The sequence below is a fragment of the Chiloscyllium plagiosum genome, unplaced genomic scaffold (genome assembly GCF_037043375.1).
Source record: "Chiloscyllium plagiosum isolate Xiang-an unplaced genomic scaffold, Cpla_swu_hap1 HiC_scaffold_13, whole genome shotgun sequence".
Taxonomy (NCBI): Eukaryota; Metazoa; Chordata; class Chondrichthyes; order Orectolobiformes; family Hemiscylliidae; genus Chiloscyllium; species Chiloscyllium plagiosum.
Window position 1 is genome coordinate 59,309,204 of NW_028270151.1, and position 24,325 is coordinate 59,333,528.

At 39.5% G+C, this 24,325-nt stretch overlaps 1 protein-coding gene across 1 annotated transcript in view; it reads right to left on the reverse strand.

Moving 5' to 3' along the window:
* The window catches only part of smc4 (structural maintenance of chromosomes 4), a 72,235-nt gene that overhangs the window by 40,252 nt on the left and 7,658 nt on the right, over positions 1 to 24,325 (reverse strand). Inside the window, exons 6-10 of the mRNA XM_087993641.1 lie at positions 14,665 to 14,829; positions 13,249 to 13,376; positions 12,789 to 12,929; positions 8,872 to 9,022; positions 5,049 to 5,213 (exon numbers count right to left, since the gene is read on the reverse strand). Of these exons, the coding sequence (XP_087849767.1) occupies positions 5,049 to 5,213; positions 8,872 to 9,022; positions 12,789 to 12,929; positions 13,249 to 13,376; positions 14,665 to 14,829 (750 nt within the window). The remainder of the gene's footprint in view (positions 1 to 5,048; positions 5,214 to 8,871; positions 9,023 to 12,788; positions 12,930 to 13,248; positions 13,377 to 14,664; positions 14,830 to 24,325) is intronic.

Here is a 24,325-nt window from a genome sequence, read left to right on the forward strand (position 1 = left end):
ATGGTCAGGCGAAAAAGCAAAGGAGGTGGGGTGTTACTTGTAAAAGATGACTTCAGTGCAAAAGTGAGGTAGGATACTGTCACAGAAAACGTTTATGCAGAATTAAGAAGCTAGGGAAGCATGTAGCCAAGAAGCAACCAGGAGTAGAAAACATGAATGGGAGATGTCTACAGGCCTTCAAATGGTCGCACTAAGATAAGCAGGAAATTAGAGATGTATGTAGCACGGTTCTTATAATGATTATTTATGATATTGATCTAACATATACAATTGGCAAATCACAATTTTTATTTTTAAGACCCGTACAGACTCGCTTAGATTTGGTGCAATGAGTAGGAGTTAAATTAACAATCTTGCTTGAGAAGTTCTTTAGGGGGAAACTAATCTATAACATAATAAAATATTACAGCAAATGGCAGAACCCTTAAGAGTTTGATATGTAGGGGATCTGAGTGTGCAGGTCCACAAATCACAGAAGGTGGCAGCACAGGTAGATAAGGAGTTGAAAAGGCCTATAGCATGCTTACCTTCATGGAAGGGGCAGTGAGTATAAGACTGGTCAAGTTATGCTGCAGTTTTGGACATACAAACATGGAAAAAAGGCGTAGGAGTAGACCATTTGAGCATGCACCATCATTCAATATGACCATGGCTGATCATGCAATCTCAGTATTCCATTTCCACTTTCTCTTCATACATTCACTCCCTCTTGAATATACATAATAAACTGGCCCCAACAGCTTCCACAGTTTCACAACTCAGTGAAGAAATTCTTCCTCCTTTCAGTCCTAAATGGCTTACCCGCTACTGTGACCACTAGTTCTGTACATCCCCAACATCGGGAACATTCTTCCTGCATCTAGCCTGTCCAGTTATACAGTCACAGATGTACAGCATGTAAACAGACCCTTCGGTCAAACACATCCATGCCAATCAGATATCCTAAACTAATCTCGTCCCACTTGCCAGCCCCTCTAAACCTTTCCTATTCATATACCCATCCAGATGCCTTTTAAATGTTGCAATTGTACTAGCCTCCACTACTTCCTCTGGCAACTCATTCCATACATGCAATGCCCTCTGCATGAAAAAGGTTGCCCCTTTGGTCCCTTTAAAATTTTTCCCCTCTCACCCTAAACCTATGCCCTCTAGTTCTAGACTCCCCAACCCAGGGAAAAGACCCTGTTTATTTATCCTATCTGTGCCCCACATGATTTTGTAAAACTTTATAAGGTCATCCCTCAGCCTCCGACACTCCAGGGAAAACACCCCCAGCCTATTCAGTTTCTACCAAAGCTCAAACCCTCCAACTCTGACAACATCCTTGTAATTTTTTTCTGAACCCTTTCAAGTTTCACAACATACTTCCGAAGTGGCCTAACCAATGTCCTGTACCGCAACATGACCTCTCAACTCCTATACTCAATGCTCTGACCAGTAAAAGGAAAGCATACCAAATGGCTTCATCAGTATCCTATCCACCTGCGAGTCCACTTGTTGAGTGCCTTACTGAAGTCCACATAGATCATGTCCACCGCTCTGCCCTCATCAATCTTCTTTGTTGCTTCTTCAAGAAACTCAATCAAGTCAGTGAGACAGGATTTCCCACGCATAAAGCCATGTTGACGATCCCTAATCAGTCCTTGCCTTTCCAAATACATTTAAATCCTGTCCCTCAGCATTCCCTCCAACAACTTGCCCACCACTGATGTTAGGCTAACCATTCTATAGTTCCTTGGCTTTCCCTTACCACCTTTCTGAAATAGTAGCACCACATTAGCCAACCTCCAGTCTTCCGGCACCTCACCTGTTACCAACAATGATACAACTATCTCAGCAAGGGTCCCAGCAATCACTTCCCTAGCTTCCCACAGAGTTCTTGGGTACTCCTGATCAGGTCCTGGGGACTTATCTATCTTTATGCATTTTAGGACATCCAGCACCTCCCCCTCTGTAATATGGAAATTTTTCAAGGTGTCACCATTTATTTCCCCACATTCTATATCTTCCATGTCCTTCTCCACAATAAAAATTGATGCAAAATGCTCATTTAGTAACTTCCCCATCTCCTGCGCCTCAACACATAGGATGTCTTGCCGATCTTTGAGGGGTTCTATTCTCTCCCTAGTTACCCTTTGTCCTTTATGGATTTATAAAAACCCTTTGGATTCTCCTTAATCCTGTTTGCCTAAGCTATCTCAAGTCCCCTTTCTGCCCTCCCAATTTTCCTCCTAAGTGTACCCCCACTGCCTTCATACTCTAAGAATTCACTCGATCTCTGCTGTCTATACTTGACATATACTTTCTTCTTTTTCTTGACCAAAACCTCAATTTCTCTAGTTATGCACATTGCCTACACCCACCAGTCTTGCCCTTCACCTTAACAGGAACATACAGTCTCTGGATTCTTGTTATCTCATTTTCGAAGGCTTCCTATTTTTCAGCCGTCCCTTTACCTGCGAACATCTGTCCCCAATCGACCTTTGAAATTCTTGCCTAATATCATCAAAGTTGGCCTTCGTCTAATTTAGAACTTTAACTTTTAGATTCAGTGTACCCTTTTTCATCACTATTTTAAAACGAATAGAATTATGGTCACTGGTCCCAAAGTCATCCCCCATTGACACCTCAGTCACTTGTCCTGCCTCATTTCCCAAGAGTAGGTCAAGGTTTGCACATCCTCTAGCAAGTACCTCAATACAAAAATCCCGATGGTCTTCTGATTTCATGTGTTTCTACGAGATTCGCCCCTCATTCTTCTAAGTGCCATCAAAAACTTTAGTTATGCAACACTTGGAATATTGTGTACAGTTTTGGTTACCACACTACAGGAAGGATGTGAATGCTTTCGAGAGGGTACAGGAAAGGTTCACCAGGATGTTGCCTGGAATGTGGGATTTTAGCTATGAACAAAGGTTGGATAGACTGGGTTTGCTTTCACTGGAGCGCAGGACTTTGAGGGGCGACCTGATAGATATTTAAAAGATTGTAAATAGCATGGATTTGGTGGAAAAGGTGGGAGAGTTTAATAGAGATGTGCGAGGTAAACTTAATAAACTGGCTAACTTCATTAAAAGACATGACACTGAACAGGTAATAGGTAATATGTAAGGAATGAATGCATACTTTGCAACAGTCATAGATTCCATTTGCCCAAAAGAATAAACAGGAAAGTGACTCAATAATAGCTAACAAAATAAATGAAAAGGATAACATTAGATCCCAAAAAACAAATTGTATAAAAAGTTTCTAGAAAATAAAAGCAAGCCTGAGGACTGGGAGGAGTTTAGAATTCAGCAAAAGACCAAAAGGGGAAAAATGCAGTCCAAAAGTATACATGCAAGGAACATATAAACGAATTGCAAAGCTTCTAAGAATATGTAAAAAGAACAAGATTAACACAGACAAATACAGGTACCTTTGCAACTATAATGGAAGAATTAATAATTTGAAAACAAGGACTGATACAGCAATTAAACCAGTACTTTAAATCTGCCTTCATAGGAGATAACACAAATAATTTGCCAGAAATTATAAATAAGCAAGGGTCTATTGGGAAGATGACACAAGGGAAGCTAGTACAGTGAAAAAAAAAGTGGTGGATAAATTAAGAGTTAAAAGCTGCTAAACCCCCAAGACATGATAATCCAAATCCTAAGGCATGAAAAGGAAGTGCCATGTAAAGGGTAGATGCATTCGTTGTCATTTTCCTAGATTCTATAGTATCTGAAACAGTATTGGCAAATTCAAACTCAACCGCGTTACTGCAATAAAAAGGGAGGAAGAAATGGAGGATTACAGACTAATTAGCCTTACATCTGTAATAGAGAAATCGCTTGACTCAAAGGATTTGATAACAGGACATTTAGAAAATATCAATGGAACCACACAAAGTCAACAACGATTTACAAAATGGAAATAAAGTTTGATAGAAATATTGGAATATTTTCCCCCCTCCAAGACCCAACCAGTAGAATAGACGAGAAAGAATTAATGGATGTGGTGTGTTTGGACTTTCTCAAGCAATTTGATAAAGTCCTAAAGAAGAAATTAATGTGCAAAACCAAAGCACATGGGATTGGCATCCTTATACATCAGTCACCAAAAGCAACCATGCAGATGCAGCAAAATGTTAGGAAGGCAAATCAAATGTTGTCCTCCACTGCAACAGGGGCAGAGTACAGAAGCAAGTAAATTTTACTACAGCACTCCAAAGCCCTTGTGAGACTAATTAGTAGTGTGTGTAGTTTTGGTCTTCTGACCTAAGAACTGATAAACCTACCATAGAAGGACTGCAAAGGTGAATTCCTGGGATGTCAATTTTGTCATAGGAGGAAAGATTGGTTGACCAGGCCTGTATTTATAGGAGTTTAGAAGAACAACAGGGGATTTCATTGAAACAAGGTACACAGGGATTGGATTGGATGCAAGTTTGATATTTCCCCATCGTTGGGCCTTGAAAATCAAGGGGGTCAACAGTCTCAGGATACACAGTAGGTTGGACTGAGATGAGGAAATATTACTTCACTCAAAATGTAGTAAACCTGTGGAATTCTTTACTGCACGATGGCACAGTGGTTAGCACTGCTGCCTCACAGCGCCAGAGACCCGGGTTCAATTCCCGCCTCAGGCGACTGACTGTGTGGAGTTTGCACATCCTCCCAGTGTCTGCGTGGGTTTCCTCCCACAGTCCAAAGATGTGCAGGTCAGGTGAATTGGCCATGCTAAATTGCCCGTAGTGTTAGGTAAGGGGTAAATGTCGGGATATGGGTGGGTTGCGCTTCGGCGGGTCAGTGTGGATTTGTTGGGCCGAAGGGCCTGTTTCCACACTGTAAGTGATCTAAGATAAGGTTGCAGAGGCCAGGCCACTTAATATACTTAATCTAGGATATAGGTGTCAAAAAGATATTAGGAAAGCTTAGAAATGTAGCACCAAGGTGGAGGATCAGCCATTCGTGTTGCATGATAGAACCGGATAGACCAAAAACGTATATTTAAATTTGCATATAAACATCCCCTATTGGAAAGATACTAAAATTATATCTAACCTCTTTATCTTCTTGCAAACCCTTAGTCTCCTGTTTGAGAGTGTCCATTACTTTTTTTAGCTTCTCTTCTTCCTTTACTTTATTTTGTTCAAGCTGTTCTCTTTTAGCTGTGGCATCTCTGATGGTATTTTCATTATCACCCGGTATACTCTTCAACTCTTCCAACTTAAAAGAAAATTAACAAAAGAAACAAATGATACCAAAAATATTTAGTACCACAGCAGTGATTATTAATAAAAATACTTCACTTTAAAGGATCCATAAATTACAAAATGTTGGAACAAACAAAATTATGCGTGACAATTTAGGCAATTACAAGATCATGTCTGAAACACAACTGCATTTGCCAGATATTACCTATGGAAATTTTCCTGCTTTTTGACAAATTACATTTGAGTTAAAAAAAGTGTGGAAAGGTACAATGTCGCTTCAATGGGTGTAACAGTAGGAGTAATTCACTTTCATTTTCATCATTATTCAAGTAAAGCAGACCATCTGCCCAACGTTTTTTATATTTTGAGGGATGGGGGAAGCTTTATGCTTAGAAACTGATTATATTGAACCGAAAACAGGCCTTACAATCCAACAAGTCCAGACTGATGTTTCAAGTCTTTTTTTGTTCTTTCTCATGTAACACGATTAGATTAGATTACGTACAGTGTGGAAACAGGCCCTTCGGCCCAACAAGTCCACACCGCCCCGCCGAAGCGCAACCCACCCATACCCCTACCTAACACTACGGGCAATTTAGCATGGCCAATTCACCTGACCTGCACATCTTTGGACTGTGGGAGGAAACCGGAGCACCCGGAGGAAACCCACGCAGACACGGGGAGAATGTGCAAACTCCACACAGTCAGTCAGTCACCTGAGGCGGGAATTGAACCCGGGTCTCTGGCGCTGTGAAGCAGCAGTGCTTACCACTGTGCTGCCCTATAGTACAATTATTTCGTTCTCCATTATATCCTGATCTATAAATTTACCTCAACCAGTTTCTATAGTGGAGTTCCACATTTTATCTGTCTTATTGTTTAAAATACCTCACTATTAGATTAGATTCACTATAGCATGGAAACAGGCCATTCGGCCCAACAAGTCCACACCAAAGAGTAACCCGCCCTAACCCATTTCCCTCTGACTAATGCATCCAACACTATGGGCAATTTAGCATGGCCAATTCACCTGACCTGCACATCTTTGGATTGTGGGAGGAAACTGGAGTACCCGGAAGAAACCCATGCCGACACAGGGAGAACGTGCAAACTCCACACAGACAGACAGTCACCCGAGGCAGGAATCGATCCTGGGTTCTGGCGCTGTGAGGCAGTAGTGCTAACCACTGAGCTACCGTGGTTGATGAGTGTGGGTTTGCATGGTGCTGGATGAATGGATGATATGTACAGTAAAATAGTATTTTACAATAAGATTGAGGAATCTTCCCATGACCAACTCACTGGTACACTAAGTTTTTCCAGATGAGCTAAAATTCTTCAGAAGTCAATCATGGTACGTGGGGGATAAAACAGGAAGACTAACAGTTTTTTTTAAATAATCCAGAGAAAGTATATTTCTGTCAGGGTGAAAGGAAAGACTGGTAGATATAGGGAATGCTGGATGACTAAAGACATTGAGGGTTTGGTTAAGAAAAAGGAGGAAGCATATGTCAAGTATAGACAGGATAGATCGAGTGAATCCTTAGAAGAGTATATAGAAAGTAGGAGTATACTTAAGAGGGAAATCAGGAGGGCAAAACAGGGACATGAGATAGCTTTGGCAAATAGAATTAAGGAGAATCCAAAGGGTTTTTACAAATATATTAAAGGACAAAAGGGTAACTAGGGAGAGAATAGGACCCCTCAAAGATCAGCAAGGCGGTCTTTGTGTGGAGCCACAGAAAATGGGGGAGATACTAAGTGAATAATATAGGGTAAAGGTGGATAAATCCCCAGGACCTGATCAGGTGTACCAGAGAACTCTGTGGAAAGCCAGAGAACTGATTGCTGGGCCTCTTGCTGAGATATTTGTATCATCGATAGTCACAGGTAAGGTGCTGGAAGACTGGAGGTCGGCAACCATGGTGCCACTGTTTAAGAAGGGCAGTAAAGACAAGTCAGGGAACTATAGACCTGTGAGCCTGATCTCAGTGGTGGGCAAGTTGTTGGAGGGACTCCTGAGGGACACGATGTACATGTATTTGGAAAGGCAAGGACTGATTAGGGATAGTCAACATAGCTTTGGGCGTGGGAAATCATGTCTCACAAACTTGATTGAGTTTTTTGAAGAAGTAACAAAGAGGATTGATGAGAGCAGAGCAGTAGATGTGATCTATATGGACTTCAGTAAGGCGTTCCGACAAGGTTCCCCATGGGAGACTGATTAGCAAGGTTCGAACTCATGGAATACAGGGAGAACTAGCCATTTGGATACAGAACTGGCTCAAAGGTAGAACACAAGGGTGGTGTTGGAGGATTGTTTTTCAGACTGGAGGCCTGTGACCAGTGGGAGTGCCACAAGGATCAGTGCTGGGTCCTCTACTTTTTGTCATTTACATAAATGATTTGGATGTGAGCATAAGAGGTACAGTTAGTAAGTTTGCAGATGACACCAAAATTGGAGGTGTAGTGGACAGCGAAGAGGGTTACCTCAGATTACAACAGGATCTAGACCAGATGGGCCAATGGCTGAGAAGTGGCAGATGGAGTTTAATTCAGATAAATGCGAGGTGCTGCATTTTGGGAAAGCAAATCTTAGCATGACTTATACACAACGGTAAGGTCCTAGGGAGTGTTGCTGAACAAAGAGACCTTGGAGTGCAGGTTCATAGCTCCTTGAAAGTGGAGTCGCAGGTAGATAGGATAGTGAAGGCGGCGTTTGGTATGCTTTCCTTTATTGGTCAGAGTATTGAGTATAGGAGTTGGGAGGTCATGTTGCAGCTGTACAGGGCATTGGTTAGGCCACTGTTGGAATATTGCGTGCAATTCTGGTCTCCTTCCTATCGGAAAGATTTTGTGAAACTTGAAAGGGTTCAGAAAAGATTTACAAGGATGTTTCCAGGGTTGGAGGATTTGAGCTATAGGGAGAGGCTGAACAGGCTGGGGCTGTTTTCCCTGGAGTATCAGAGGCTGAGGGGTGACCTTATAGAGGTTTACAAAATTATGAGCGGCATGGATCGGATAAATAAGCAAAGTCTTTTCCCTGGGTTCGGGGAGTCCAGAACTAGATGGCATAGGTTTAGGGTGAGAGGAGAAAAATATAAAAGAGACCTAAGGGGCAACATTTTTACGCAGAGGGTGGTGAGTGTATGGAATGAGCTGCCAAAGTGGTGGAGACTGGTACAATTGCAACATTTAAGAGGCATTTGGATGGGTATATGAATAGGAAGGGTTTGGAGGGATATGGACCGGGTGCTGGCAGGTTGGACTAGATTGGGTGGGGATATCTGATCGGCAAGGACGGGTTGGACCGAAAGGTCTGTTTCCATGCTATATATCTCTATGACTCTATTAGGAAACTGTGCTAGTAATAACCACAAATGGATTATTAGATGATCTCTCCGTGGTCATAATACTTAAATACATTAATAGTTAAAACCGCTCAAGAACTCAAAGCAAAATCATAAAGAAGTAGTTACTCATGTAAGATATCCAACTTCTGATGCAAATATGGCATTTTTCCATTTGGGAAAGGTTAGACAGATATGGCCAACGTGACAGCCTCATTCAACTTTAAACTGCACAACTGATAAAATGTGGAGAAGACTGTTATTCACATAACTAATACCACCCCAGTCTCAATTAGTATATTCAAGTGAACTAAACTTTACCTTCTCTATATCTTTTTGTAGTTGCTTCTGCAGTTTTTTCTCTTTACTCTTTGAATGTTTGAGCTTTTCACGGACTTTGACATCTTGTAAATCAAATTGTGCAAACTCTTCCTTCTTCTCTTCAATGAACTTTGTAATTTTCCCTAGTTTTCTATAAAGAATGCATAGAAGAACTTTCAATTATTCAGTAGACAGGCAAAGGATAATATATGAAGAAGGTAGCCTAACAGAGTGGGATTTAAGGGAGGTCGATTCACAATTGATAGGAACAATCACCCATTCGTGGATTTTAAATTTGCAGTTTAACATCTTGTATGATTTCAAGCTGAACAAGACGGGTGTCTTAAAATTTCCACGGCAATATACAGCAATCTGTAGAAGGAACTATGACTATTTTCCTCTTCTTTATTCGGGACAGAAGCCACTCAACATAATATTAGCTTTAAGTACATGCCAGAAATTGATTTAGGTCTTATTTTACCTAACATGCCTCAGTAATGTGCAAAGTAGCTTTGATTTCAAAAACAAATTTAAAATCTATAAATAATTAGCATCTATATAGTGTCCAAGATATGGAAACATAACCAGATAATTTCTCAAGCTAGAAAACGGAGATACTAGATTAGAAAGATAAGATGAATGTTAAATATCTGTATAGCTTTAAAAGCAGCAGGGGAAGTCAGAGAATTCCAGATACTTGGGTTGTACTAAGTTACCAATGATGAGACAAAAGGAGCAAGGAATGCACAAGAGTCCAAAGTGGAGAAACTCAATTTGAGGGTTATAGGAAGAAGTGAATAGGAGTAGGCAATCATGGCTTTTTAGTACAAAATTTTCAATTTCTATTGACTTTTGTGTGGAGAAAAATGTTTTGACTTCATTACCAAATGGACAAGACCCAATTTCAAGATTATACTCTTATTCCAAATTCTTACTGAGATGCAATTTCCTCTGCACCTACTAAAACCTGTTGTCACTTTAAACACTATTACGTCATGTCAGAGGCCTGGAGACAAATACAGAGGTCAGAATTAGCAAGCCATCAAGCTACTCAAATAGAATAATTGAATGTTTCTATTGAGTAATCAGGGGATCAGAAGTTAACACAGGTTCACAAACAAAAGTTTTGGGCAAATAGAATGGTGCAGAATAGTGCTTTAGCATTTTGTTGAAAAGTATGGCACTGGAAAAGTATAGCAGGTCAGGCAGCATCCAAGCAGCAGGAGAATCATGAGGAATGATGAAGGGCTTGTGTCTGAGATGTCTTTTCTCCTGCTCCTCACACTTTTCGACTCTGATCTCCAGCATCTGCAGTCCACACTTTGTCCATTAGAATTTTGGTTGAGCTAAACTTGGTATGAATGGTACAGCATAGATTGCTGGCAAATATTGAAGTAAGAGACTATGGTGGTGATAAAGAATGAAAACTATACAAAAGGCTGCTGCAGAAGATGCATGGCGTTACAGGCGATATATTAGCATGGATAGAAGTTTGATTAACGAACAGAAAGCAAAGAGTGGGGATAAATGAGTGTTTTTCTGGTTGGCAATCACTAGTGGTGTGCCTCAGGGATCAGAGTTGGGACTACAATTATTCACAATTTATATACAATTTATGTCAAGGTTTGCAGATGACATTAAGACGAATGGTACAGCAAAGTGTGCTGAGGGACTGTGAAACTTTGCAAAGGGACATAGTTTAAGTGATTGGGCAAAGGTCAGGCAGATGGAGTACAGTGTTAATAAATGTGAAGTCATCTATTTTGGTATGAATAATAGTAAAAAGGACAATTTCTAGAATGGTAAAAAAATTACAGCATGCTGCTGTGCAGAGGGGCCTGGATGTTCTCGTGCAGGAATCACAGAAGGTTGGTCTCCAGGTGCAAAAGGTAAAGAAGAAGGCAAATGGAATTTTGTCCTTCACTGCTGAAGGGATTGAGTTTAAAAGCAGGGAAATTATTTTGCAGCTGTATAGGGTGCTGGTGAGGCCAAATCTGGAGTACTGAGTGCAATTTTGGTGTCCTTACTTGAGGAGGGTTGTACTGGCACTAGAAGGGGTGCAGAGGAGGTTCACCAGGTTGTTTCCGGAGTTGAGGGGGTTGGCTTTAGAGTAGATTACTTACAGTGTGGAAACAGGCCCTTCGGCCCAACAAGTCCACACTGACCCGCCAAAGTGCAACCCACCCAGACCCATTCCTCTACATTTACCCCTTCACCTAACACTATGGGCAATTTAGCACGGCCAATTCACCTAACTTGCACATTTTTGGACTGTGGGAGGAAACCGGAGCACCCAGAGGAAACCCACGCAGACACGGGGAGAATGTGCAAACACCACACAGACAGTCGCCTGAAGTGGGAATTGAACCCAGGTCTCTGGCACTGTGGGGCAGCAGTGCTAACCACTGTGCCGCCTTTATGAGGAGAGACTGAGTAGACTGGGATTATATTCATTAGAATTTAGAAGAATGAGGGGAATCATATAGAAACATATAAAATTATGAAGGGAATAAATAGGATAGAAGTAGAGAGATGCTTTCACTGGTATATCCTCAAAATTAGGGGAAACAGATTTAGGATGGAATTGAGAAGGAACTTCTTCACCCAGAGGGTTGTGAATTTATGGAATTCCCTGCCCAGTGAAGTAGTTGAGGCTTCCTCAGTAAATGTTTTTAAAGCTAAATAGATAAATTTTTTAAACAGCAAAAGAAATTAAGGGTTATGCTGAGAGGACGGGTAAGAGAAGCTGAGAACTTGATCTTCTTGAATGGCAGAGTGGGCTTGAACGGCCAGATGGCTGATTCCTGCTCCTAGTTCTTATGAAGAGAGCCGTCAGTAGTAGAAGGGCCAAGGCAGGCCTCAGGTGGTGGTGTTTAATTGGAAGAAATAGTAACTTATCCAGGACTAAATGTGAGGTAAGTAAACTTGATAGCTCGGGGCAGTGAAAGGGAGACAGAGCTCAGAATAGTCATCATGTGGAGTCTGATATCATTCCTCTGGATGACGCTGCCGACAAGGTGAAGAGGAGGGAGAGTCCGGAGTTTATTGGATTGGGAGCATATTCTCTAGCCATGATAACACAAGAGTGGAAACAATGAGATTAGTTATAATGAGCTGATTAAGGAGGATTAGAGGAGGATTGTCAACTGCAGGAGGATTGTCAACTGCAGTCAAGACTGCATAAACCACAAAACAAGAAAACATTGTTGTCATAGCAGATAATACGTCTTTAATTCACACCATTTCAGAAGTCTGACTGGAAAGAGCCTGACATGAAGTGGAGGAAAAAAATAGGAAGGAATTCAGAGGTTACAACATGTTGAAGATCTTGGAGAAACAGTGAGCAATTTAAAGTGGGCTGTGATTTTGCAAGACCAGAGGGAACAATGGACTTTTGTGGAGTTGGAAGGATTAAAGGGGCAAAGAGAAAGGATGGTTGCTTGAAAGGTAGGTACAGGTTGAAGACAGAACCATTTAAAAATATTTGTTAGCATAGATGATAAGAAAAGATGCTTGATGGTCAATTCGTAAGTGATCACGATAGCACAAAACAGCTCTTGGATGAAAATAAACTTGTATAGGAAATAAGCAGAGATAAGAAAAAGCTTGGTTTGACAGGGGGTGATGCAGAAGCAAGTTGGCTTAATCATCAAAGGGAAGAGGATCTGCAGAAGCTAATATAACAAACAATGGCATGTTGAAGTCTAGGCTACCATTTTCTACTACTGTTCTACAAAAATATTAAATTAGACATCAAAATTATTAACAAGTAAAAAAAAAAACTATAGATACCATGAGAAGTGAAAATCTGAAATAAAGCTAGAATACCTAGTTGGCTTGGCGGCATCTGTGGAAAGAAAAGCAGTTGTTTAAGCTCAATGAGCCTTCTACATATACTATAAAAGCGTATGCCTTACTTTTCAAGGTGTTTCAAATCATTATTTTTTATTTTTATGTCTTCCACAAGTTTGGCACTTTTGTCACGTGTATCTTGAGTATCTTCATGGATTTTTTGCTTTTGAGCTGCCAGATCAGCTATCCTTTTCTGCACATCATGACTGGTGAGGGAAAGAAAAAAATCAAAACTTTAAAGCAGAGTCTAACCTCAACCAAATATCCAACTTCTACACATTTTTAAGATCAGAAATAAAATTAATTGGAAAGATGAAATATTTTGGTAAGAACTACGAATGGCAATTTGTTTTTAATTACTCTGTAGGTATTTATTAGTACTGCAGAACTAACAAAAAACAGCAGTTGCAAATAGGCATTTCAATCAGCACTTACAAGTTATAAAAATTGTTTGAAAGTTCAAAAAAATGTAACATATTGAACTAGAGAATAAATGCATTCTTTAGAATTGAAAATTGAACATACATGTAATATTGCAAGACACAATTCCTGTTCTTTACAATCTCATTTTTCAAGAGCAGAAACTCAATTGCATGATTTTTTTCTCCTTCCAAAGCATCCTTTTCTTTTTCCACCATTTTGACCCTATTAAGCTAAAAGAAAAACATATTCAACAATTCTGTACTTTACACATAGAAAGCAAACTGCCTTTTTGAATGCACGCCACTGTGTAATAAGGATTTTAAAGAAACTGTTAGTAAGTAATTGGTGGCATCAAGGAGTGAAGGCAATTATCTAAGATTACAAAAGGATGTTGATCAATTGGGCCAAGGGTCAATGAGTGGCAGGTGGAGTTTAATTTATATAAATGAGGTGTTATATTTTGGTAAGACAAACCAGGCAGGACTGATAGTTAATGGTAGGGTCCTAGGATGTTATTGTTGAACAGAGAGAACCATGGGTACAGATATATAGTTCCTTGAAGGTGGTATCACAGGTAGACAGGGTGGTGAAGATGGTGTTTGGCACATTTGCTTTCATTAGTCAGAGCATGGAGTGTGGACATTGGAACCTCATGTTGCAGCTGTACAAGACACTAGTGAGGCCATATTTGGAGTATTGCGTACAATTCTGTTCACCCTTCTATAGAAAGGATATTATTAACCTGGAAAGGGTGCAAAAAAGATTCACAAGGACATTACCAAGACTGGAGGGTTTTATGTATAAGGAGGCTTGGATTTTATCCTCCTACAGTATAGAAGGCTTGACAGGTGACCTTACAGAAGTTTAATAAAATCATGAGGCATTGATAAGGTGAATAGCTATGGTCTTTTCCCTAGGGTGGGGGAGTTTAAAACTACAGGGCATGGGTTTAAGGTAAGAGCAGAAAGATTTAAAAGGTACCTGAAAGGCAACTTTTTAACAGAGGATAGTACGTGGATGGAACAAACTTCCACAGCAAGTGGTTGAGGGGAGTACAATTACAACATTTAAACAGGGATAAGATTTGGACAGGTATAAGGATAGGAAAGGTTTAGAAGGATATGGGCCAAATGCAGGCAAGTGGGACTAGTTCAGTTCAGGAAAGCTGGTTGGCAAGGACGAATTTGACCAAATGATCTGTTTCAGTGCTGTATGACTCTATATTTGAACTGATCCAAAATAGTTAAACTAACATACTCCATAGAGGGTTAATTTTACCTGTGCTTTACAAGTATAGAAGCAACATTAATCATAAACTAATCATGCTAATATTCCATTTTCTAATTGTGAATGAAATATCAGAAAGTTCCCAGATATTGAAGAGTCATCCAAAATTTAAATTTCAGTATTATATCATCTTGAAAAGCACCTAGTTAGCAACATTTAACATAATAAGAATTAATTCTACTTTTGGGAATGTTATGTTTCATCATCTACAACTCAAACTGTTGAATTTACCTTTTCTCCTCTTTGTTCATTCAAAATCTCAACTCTGCGACAGAGAATCTGTATTGGTTCTTTCAACCGTCCTGACCCAATTATGTCTTCTAGATATTCTAACATACCCTCACTGTGTTCATTTTGGCCTTTTGGCTTCATCATGGCAATTTGCTCCACTTCACCCTGAAGACAGAATAAACATGTCATTACTAAACAGGTAACATATTTTGGAAATTCTAAATCAATACAACTGAAAGAGGTACTTTGTAGATCATAATTCAGAAACTGCAAAATAATTATACTCAAAGTTCCACAATGAACAATGTTAAAAGAGATGGCCCCAGAACAAGAACTATAGTTTTAGAAATCCAAATTAAAGTCTCAGGCTTGATGCTTAGTTGCAAATAAGCATTAAAATAAAAAGTAGGACAGAAACGTTACAGCACGGAACAGCCCATTCATCCCATTGTTTTTGCACCTGCTGAATAAACAAGCCACCCATTCTCATCCTTCTTACTAGCACCTCGTCCATTGCCTTGCAGGTTATAGAGCTTCAGGCGAGGATCTAAGCTAGTTTTGAAAGGAATTTTGGGTTTCCACTTCTACCACCAAACTGAACAACAAATTACAAACATCCACGACTGATTGGTGAAAGATCTCCAGACCCATCTATTCCTTCTGCTGATCACTTTAAATCGGTGTCCCTGATTTGTTAACCTCTCTGCTGCCCAGTCCATCCAAACCCATCATTAACTTTGTACATATCAATAGTTACCCCTCGACCTCCACTACTTCAAGAAAAACCAACCCTAGCAATACCTAAACTTTTCTCAAAACTCAATTTTTGTGCCCAGGCAATATTTTTGTAAATGTTGTATACTCTCTTTACAGTAATTATGTCCAAAGTTTGTGCGAAGATTTGTAGCTCGGGTGCTCGTTGTTGTGGTTCTGTTCGCCGAGCTGGAAGTTTTTGTTGCAAACGTTTCGTCCCCTGGCTAGGCGACATCATCAGTGCTTGGGAGCCTCCTGTGAAGCGCTTCTTTGATGTTTCCTCCGGTGTTTATACTGGTCTGTACCTGCCGCTTCCGGTTGTCAGTTTCAGCTGTCCGCTGTAGTGGTTGGTATATTGGGTCCAGGTCGATGTGTTTGTTGATGGAGTTTGTGGATGAATGCCATGCCTCTAGGAATTCCCTGGCTGTTCTCTGTCTGGCTTGCCCTATGATAGTCGTGTTGTCCCAGTCGAATTCATGTTGCTTGTTGTCTGCGTGTGTCCCACACAAATTAAAGTAGTGATAGCTGCCCTCTGATGCACCCACCCCTCAAAACAAATTCCAATGAAAACATGTTTAAATCAATTTCCCAGCCTTAAAAAGAAAAGTTTACTTGGAAAATAAGTTTGACATTAAAACTGCTATTCATGATCATCAGAAAACATGTGAACAAATGGCCAACTTTTGTCTATTTACCTCATTTTCAAGTGATCTGCAGTAATTTGTGTTAAGGGACTTGATACTTCTTTCAACTGAGCTTTGCTCAAAGCTAGACCCAAAAAGCAGCAAGAGGCTCCAATAGTGCTAATGCTTAGCCAAAGTATTTGTTTGCGAGGCCCAAGAACTAAGTCCTATAGTGCCTCTTTCCTTGTAGGACTGGGCACATACTGCTATCAAAATCACAGTCTTACTGTCTCATACCTTACCAATCACAGTCAACCGACAGGCCAATGAAGTCCCCCACTATAATTAGATTAGATTACCTACAGTGTGGAAACAGGCCCTTCGGCCCAACAAGTCCACACTGACCCTCCGAAGAGTAACCCACCCAGACCAATTTCCCGTTGACTAATGCACCTAACACTAATGGGCAATTCAACTGACCTCCGCATCTTTGGACTGTGGGAGGAAACCGGAGCACCTGGAGGAACCCACACAGATACGGGGAGAATGTGCAAACTCCACACAGACAGTTGTCCGAGGCTGGAATCGAACCTGGGTCCCTGGTGCTGTGAGGCAGCAGTGCTAACCACTGAACCACTGTGCCGCCCCATTAATCTGTGATGTTTAGTGTCCTTACAGATTCATTCCATTATATCCTTTCCTAGCTGGTGGCCTATACATTACAAGCAACATAACTGCACCCTTTGTATCCTTTAGTCATGCAAATGTTTTCACAATTAAAGAACTTATATCTGTGCACACTTCATTATTAATACTGCTCATTGAAATGATAACTAGAATTAGCTAAATATGCAAGAGGATCAAGTTGTTGGATGAATAACTCATTACTTAAAAGGATGATTTCTTTGCAATAATAGACCATGCATACAAAAGTATTGTAGAATCCAAAATGTGCGAGCATCCAGGAAAGTATGACATGAATTTATCGGAATTATTTTGAATCTGATTAAAATTAATAAATTCCTGTTGAGATTCGCTTTTAATTGTTTACCATTGACCTTCTAAAGGGTACAGCATAAGTCCTTTCTCCAATATCTGGGTAACACAAATGTATCATTTTAACTATGCAGTTAAGTTTTGAGGCAAATGTTTTTCATTCAATTTTTTAGGTCACCAGTTAGTTAAAAATCTTAAATACAAGTCAACTTCGGTAGAATAATTGTAGCTGTTCTTGAAAATTGAATTCTCAAAAGGGTTATTTCACAAATGCTTTTTCTTAGCAAGGTCAGAAAGGAGTTTAAAAAAAAGCACATACAAATTGGGCAACATATCCAACAGATTAACCTGATCAATTTCCATTGACAATCTCCCCAAAATGGCAATTACACTTCGTAGGACACAAAGGAATGTCACAAACAAATAGGTATCAGCCCAATAAAAGGTTGAAATGAAGAAAAAAAATAACTAAAGCAACTTAACAAGCTTGAGTGAAGTTAAAATGAAGCCTAACTGAATCAGGTTTGACCAGTCACAAGTACACAAAACCCAGTAAAAACCTCAGGTGAAAATTTAATAGTATTCATGAAAATAAACAAAGCTAGACATTAAGATAGATGCCCAAACCATTGTCAGGTTCTTAAAAGAAATTTTGCTAATTCAACAAATTCACAACTTAAAAATTTGCTTTTATTAATGATTAAAATATGGGCCATCGCAGGCAAGGTCAGCATTTGTTGCTCATCACTGCTTACCCTTTAACTACATGGCCTACTAGGCTATTTCAGAGGACAGTTAGAAAGAAGCTACATTTTTGTGGGTCTGAAATCACATGAAGGTTAGAACAGGTAAAGCTAACAGATTGCTTTGCTTGAAGGGCATTAGTATTTCACATGGGATTTTAGCAAAATCAAAATTTCATGGTCACAATTACTGAGATTAGCTTTCAATTCCAGATATAAAAATAATTGAATTTAAGTTCCTACCAGCCACCACGGTGCTATTACTATTCCACTGTCAGTAGCTGATTACCACCACTTCCCCCTATTGATTATATTATTTTGCATGTATTAATTCTAAAAGAGAAGTAAAACCATTGACATAAATAGGAGATATGTAAAATGTTATTGTAAATATTAAATAATGTAAGGCTCAATTTCAATTTAGCAGAATCTCTCTAATTTTGTTTGAATTCACAACTAACGTTGTACTCAGCTTCCAGCTCCATCTTGAAGGTGAAGAGGTATTATTCTCTGGATGCAAACAGGGTGCGTGGAAAATAAAATAGAACCAGGCGACTTACCAGATGCTCCTCTTAATCAAAAGTAGCATTTTCCTGTTTTCAGAAAACTGGTACAACATGGCTATACCTATGACTCAAGATTAACTCTAAATGCACTTTTATCATTTTTGTAAAAGGCAAAGTTAAAGGTGATTCTCAACTTATAACTAAGAATGACTCAACACACTCTGGGTAGATGTCAAGCTAAAGCCTTCTCAGCATTGGGCAATGTTTAAAAGTCCATTAAAACATGTCAAACAAACAACTCCACCTGCGACCACAGGAAGCTCTCAGTGAGGAGAAACAGAATGTGAGAAATCTTAGTCTTCATTTTCCTACCTAATCAATCACATTTAAGCTCTATTTCTTTTGGATACAAGTCATTAAAATGTTCCCATTGCTCAAACCCTCTCAACCCCACAACTACATTTCATCCCAGCACTTCCTGCCATTCGCTGCGACATAATTGTTTCAGCCACCAGGACTTCCATCACTAGTTTCTCATTACAATGCAAACCTTCAAGCTTAACAGCCGCAAAAGACAAGGGCAGCATCATCACCTCAAAAAGGTTCCCACCAAGCTATGCACCACCTTGATTAGGAACTGTATCATTACTGAGTTGAAATCCTGGGTCACCCTTCCAAATCGAACTGCGATTGCAAAATAGATGCAAACAATTCAATAACTAAGCTCACTAACACCTTCTCAAAGGCAATGGACATCATGCAATAAACACTATTCTAACCAGTGACATCCCATAAATAAAAAGTTAGAAAGGTTCCAAGACATAGAATCAGTATTGAACACCAGTGCCACCTCCATGTCCCCACCATTGTTTCATAGTAAATGATATGTGAGGGGGAGGAGCAGAGAAATATCCAAACACATTGTACTCGTGGTACATGTTTCACAAGTCTTTACTAGTTCAATACTAGTACTTGAAATTCTCACTTTATCCTTTATTGGATGTGGATGGTTTCTTTGAAAATGTATCAAAATAAAATACCAAAGCATATTCTAATTGGTTTAGAAAATGTATTGTTAGTATTTTCCTTATAATAGCGCAAAGTTTTCAGCATATATTTTGCTACTTTATCACTACAGGAAAAGAAACAAAAGTACAAATAACTCTTGATTAGAGAGTTTAAGTGTGCCATGTGTGTGTGAAAAAGCCCCCAAATCCTATTGCAACATGTCAAACCTTTTACAAGGTGGGCATTCACACTTGGTTAGGTCTTCACTGAAATCAGCCATTCATTTCCACCACCAGTAGAAACAGGAATTGGATATAGCCCAAGAGATACTAAGTAGCAGAGACTAGCTTCACTTTTGAGCTGGACCATCAATGCTATTTCACAAGCAATTCATGGAAATATCAACAAGTGTTGATCTGTGTCCTTTATTAGAATGGTTTGCTTTAAGAACCAAAAAATGTTTTTAAACATTCAACGGAATGCCTAATAACAAGTCTGGGTTCAAAATGGACAACCTTATGGTTCTGATCTAGCAGTGCTTTTTGAAGACAGCTCATACAGCACAAAAAATACTTTTCAGGGGTACTTAACATTCAATCCTACCTTCGTGTTCAGTTAAGAAAAAAAAAACTGACACTTTGATAATGGAAAAAAATTCACCTTTTAATACAGATTTTACTAGTAGTCACAGTCAGCACACTCACACTGGTTTCTATCAAGTACCATCCCTTTTGTCTTATTCTTGGAAAATCAAAGTAACTACAGTATACAATCAAAGTTAGTTCAGAATTGGCCAGAACTTTCTGAAATTGCACAGACTGAAGTCTATGCTGTTTTTGCAATCTAATTGAAGGGAGTAATAGCAACATACCAGTGGGAAAGCCATGAACTGAAATATACCAATCTTAAAATGAACAAAAAGATTCCACTTCAACTTTACTCAGAAACAATGTAAATTGTGAATTTATCAAATTAACAGGCGAATGGTACTTCAGATACAAAGGTAAATTTCACTTTAAATAGTTGATAGACGATCATAAACAAGCATTCATCTCACTCCTTGCATATAGCTATACAATTCCACAACAATGTTCCTCATTCACACAGTGCAGATCAGAAGTCCCACACAACGTCAACTTTAACCTTCACGTTACACGGGTATGTATGATTATCATCTGCAATATACAAAGACAAATTAGGCCACTCAAACCTGCTCAGCCAATGAAAAAGATCATGGTTGATCTCATCACTTCATACCCCTGCCTAACCTTGATAACTTTTCACCCACTTACTTATCAATAATCTCCCCATCTCTGCCTTAAAAACATTCAAAGGCTCTGCTTCCACTATTTGAGGGGTCCAAACATTCATGACAAACTTAAAAGAGTTAAAGAAACCTATCATAAACGAGTGACCTTGATTTTTACAACAGTGATCCCAAGATCTAGATCTCAGGATCTTGTAAGTCTCAAATAATGTCTTTCACATTTCTAACCTCTTGACACTTAAGTATAGACTGTCCAATCCTCTTTCATTAGAGAAGTCACTCAACCCAGCATCTATGTACCTCCTTAAAAAGGGAGAGCAATTCTGTCAACAATACTGCAGACAGTGTGACCAACACACTTTATATATGATACACAAAAACTTTCCTCTCTTTATATTCAATTCCCCATTATACGGTAGCAAACTTTAATTACATGCAGTACTTGCAATACTAACCTTTTGTAATTCATGCACTAGGATACCAAATGCCTTTGCAATTTCTCAATTAGACAATATTCTCTCCAACCATTTTTGCAAGAATAAAAATACATTTTCCCATGATAACCCATTTGATCTTTGCCCATGCTTCTACATCCCTCTGACCGTCAGATCTCTATTCCAGAAATTTGTTTTAAAAAAAAACAAACAATGCCCAGCAACCTCTGGGAAATAGCCACCTCTTTAGCATCAAACTACTCGCACAGCTTTCCAGGTTTTATATTTTTGTAGCCAGCATGCACAATATCTCCAAGAGCTCCTGTATCTTTCCTTTTGCCAATCAGAAACGTTGATCTCTTCCTTATGTGATTTGCTTCTTGTCCTCACATAAATGGTGTTCCTCTTTGTTGTTTGCTTTCTCTTGTACCTGCATTTGTGGACATGTCACATTCACTCTCCAGCTTCTGCACTTGTTTGTAAGTAATACAGCTTCTATACTAGTTTCTTTTCCATTAATATTGCATCCAGTTTAAGAGTAGGCAGGTTATCATACAAATTCTTCCCACTGTGTAATTTCTGGGTCAAAGATTGTTACGATAGTATTCTGGTTTTGACCACAATACTGAGAGGAATGGCTTAGATAACTAGTTGCTATATCAATTGCAATGGCAGAAAGATATGATAGCAGGTAGGCAAATATTTGCCAATATGTTACCTTTTGTAGTGAAATGAACAAAATGATTACTTGTACATTTTGGCACATCACTAACTCTGTTGAAGATTTAGTAAAGTCAAAAGCATGACTCCAAAATATCAGACAGGGTCCCATTTACAAAGATTTTCACTTTCTCACTCCACTCTTCAGATCAACTTTCTGTATCTTTTTAATTATGTTATCTTCAAGGTTTACTTTTATAAAAACTGGCTATCCATTTCTATTCTATCATATTCTTTGTGGAACATTTTTAATCTTTCACTAGACAAGCTTGTTGCGAGCAAGATCAGCATTTCATTCTGACTGAATTGTCCTCGGCGTTCTTGTACCATTGCACTCCCTCTGATTTAGTTAAGCACACAGTGCAGTAAGGTTTCTAGAAGGTGCCACAGTTAAGAAACTGGAGTACAGCCCCAAGGTGGAATGATATGTGGCTTGGAAGGTAATTTCAGGTAGTGTTTCTATGCAGCTTTTACCCGTGTCATTTTAAATGGTACAGGCATTAATTTTAAAGTTGCTTTTATTGGGGGTTGTCACAGATCTTGCTGCCACACATCTGTGGCGAGGAAATTCAATATTCAAGATGGTGGACAGTATGCCAATCAAGCAGCATGTTTTGTCCATGGATGATATTGAGCTGGAGGACTGATGGAGTGTACACATTCAATCAACCAGACAATATTCTGGTCATGCTCCTGCCTTGTGTCTTAAACTATTAACCCAGAGGCCACAGGTTTTGAAATGCTATCACAGCAATTATTAGATCACAAAAATAGTGTAACTGCTTACTATTGATCATATTGGTTAAATGGAGAGAGGGTCAAGAGGGAACATGATCAAGTAAACAATTTCACACTGATGTCTGTCTTTGCAGCATCACCCATCACATATTGATCTGAGTGTAGAAGCTGGGAACGGTTGGAGGAGCAGATTCTGAATTTGTTTCAATGGTTAGGAAGTATGGAACAAAATCAGCTTAAGTCAGGTTCCTGATATTGATCAGTTTACATATTCACAATATGTCGGTGACATATTTGCTATATCTAAATCTGTTTGCAAGAATCTACTAAAATTCTAAAAAGGACCCAACCTGCACTCAAATCTGTTTGAAATGGAGCAGCAACATGCACTCCCTTTCCTCGATGTCCCAGTTAAAAAGGATCGGCCATATGTGCTCTCTTACCATCTATCTTGTTTGGTCAACATGCGATTTCTGCAGCTCCACACGCCACAAGATCAGCCATATCAACTGCCTTGTATGTTGTTCACCATGCAAATTTTGGGCTGAAATGGCACATCCGAAGAGTTTTGAGGTAATGACGAACGAAATAAATTTCTACTGTATTTTTCACAAACTCAGAAAAGGGCCAAAGACTAATTATGTTTGGTCCTGAAAAATGCCCAGTTTGCTCTTCTGTGGTAGTCTGGAGTAAGGTGTCTCAAAAGTTTGAGCAATAGGTGAAGCTAGCATTTTCAGGCTGCTACTATGCAGTAGCAACACAAGTGGCGTTTGCCACTAACAAGATGCTGCAGTGAAGTCAAAATGATAGTCTGCTCATCATACAAATGAGTAATGTGTTGTGTAAATTTCCACGTTGGCACGATGCTAGGTACGTAGGTGATATGCCCTAATGAGTACTGGATCATATCAAATATTATGTCCTCTCAGTTATTAGCAAAAAGCAAGGTACTGTCTGTACATAAACAGCACATGCACGCAAAATTCAAAACAATACACATTAGATTTCAAGGTTTGCATAAAGATTCATAGCCAAGGTGCCGATTGCAGTTGTTGTGAAAATGTTTGTTGAGCTGGGAAGTTGGTTTGCAGATGTTTTGTCCCCTTTCTTAGTGACATCCTGTAGGCAGCCTATTGTGAAGCCCTACTGTACTGTGTTGGCTGGAATTTATTTGGTTTCATTACCGCTACTTCCAGTAGCTTGTTGCAGTGGTCGGTATATCAGACAAGCTATATAGGACAAACAGGCAGACAACTAGAGACCCACATTCATAAATATCAACTAGGGACTAAACGCCACGAACAGCTGTCCATAGTAACTATATACACACACACACACACGACTGGGACAACACAACAATAATAGGACAAGCCAAACAAAGGACGGTCTGAGAATTTTTAGAAGCATGGCACTCATCCACGGACTCTTCCTCCAAACACATTGACCTATATCCAATATACCGACCATGCAACAAACAACCGGAACAGACAACCGAAGTAGCAGGAATTAAACCAAATAAATTCCAACTTGTACAGTCCAGCAGCACTTCCCAGGAGGCTCCACAGCAGAGGATGTCACCGAGAGGAGACAAAATGTCTGCAAACCAACTTCCCAGCTCAATGAACATATCCACAACAATTAGGAGAAAGTGCAGACTGCATATGCTGGAGATCAGAGTCAAGAGTGGGGTGCTGGAAAAGCACAGCAGGTCAAGCAGCATCCGAGGAGCAGGAGAATCAACAGCTCGGGCATAAGCCCTTCATCAGGGATGAAGGGAGGAAAAAAAAAGTATTGGTGCATTTCCAATAACCCTAGTTCCGAAATCTAGTTCGATCCTTAAAAGTTTCTGATAGAAATACAATTCTGCATTTAC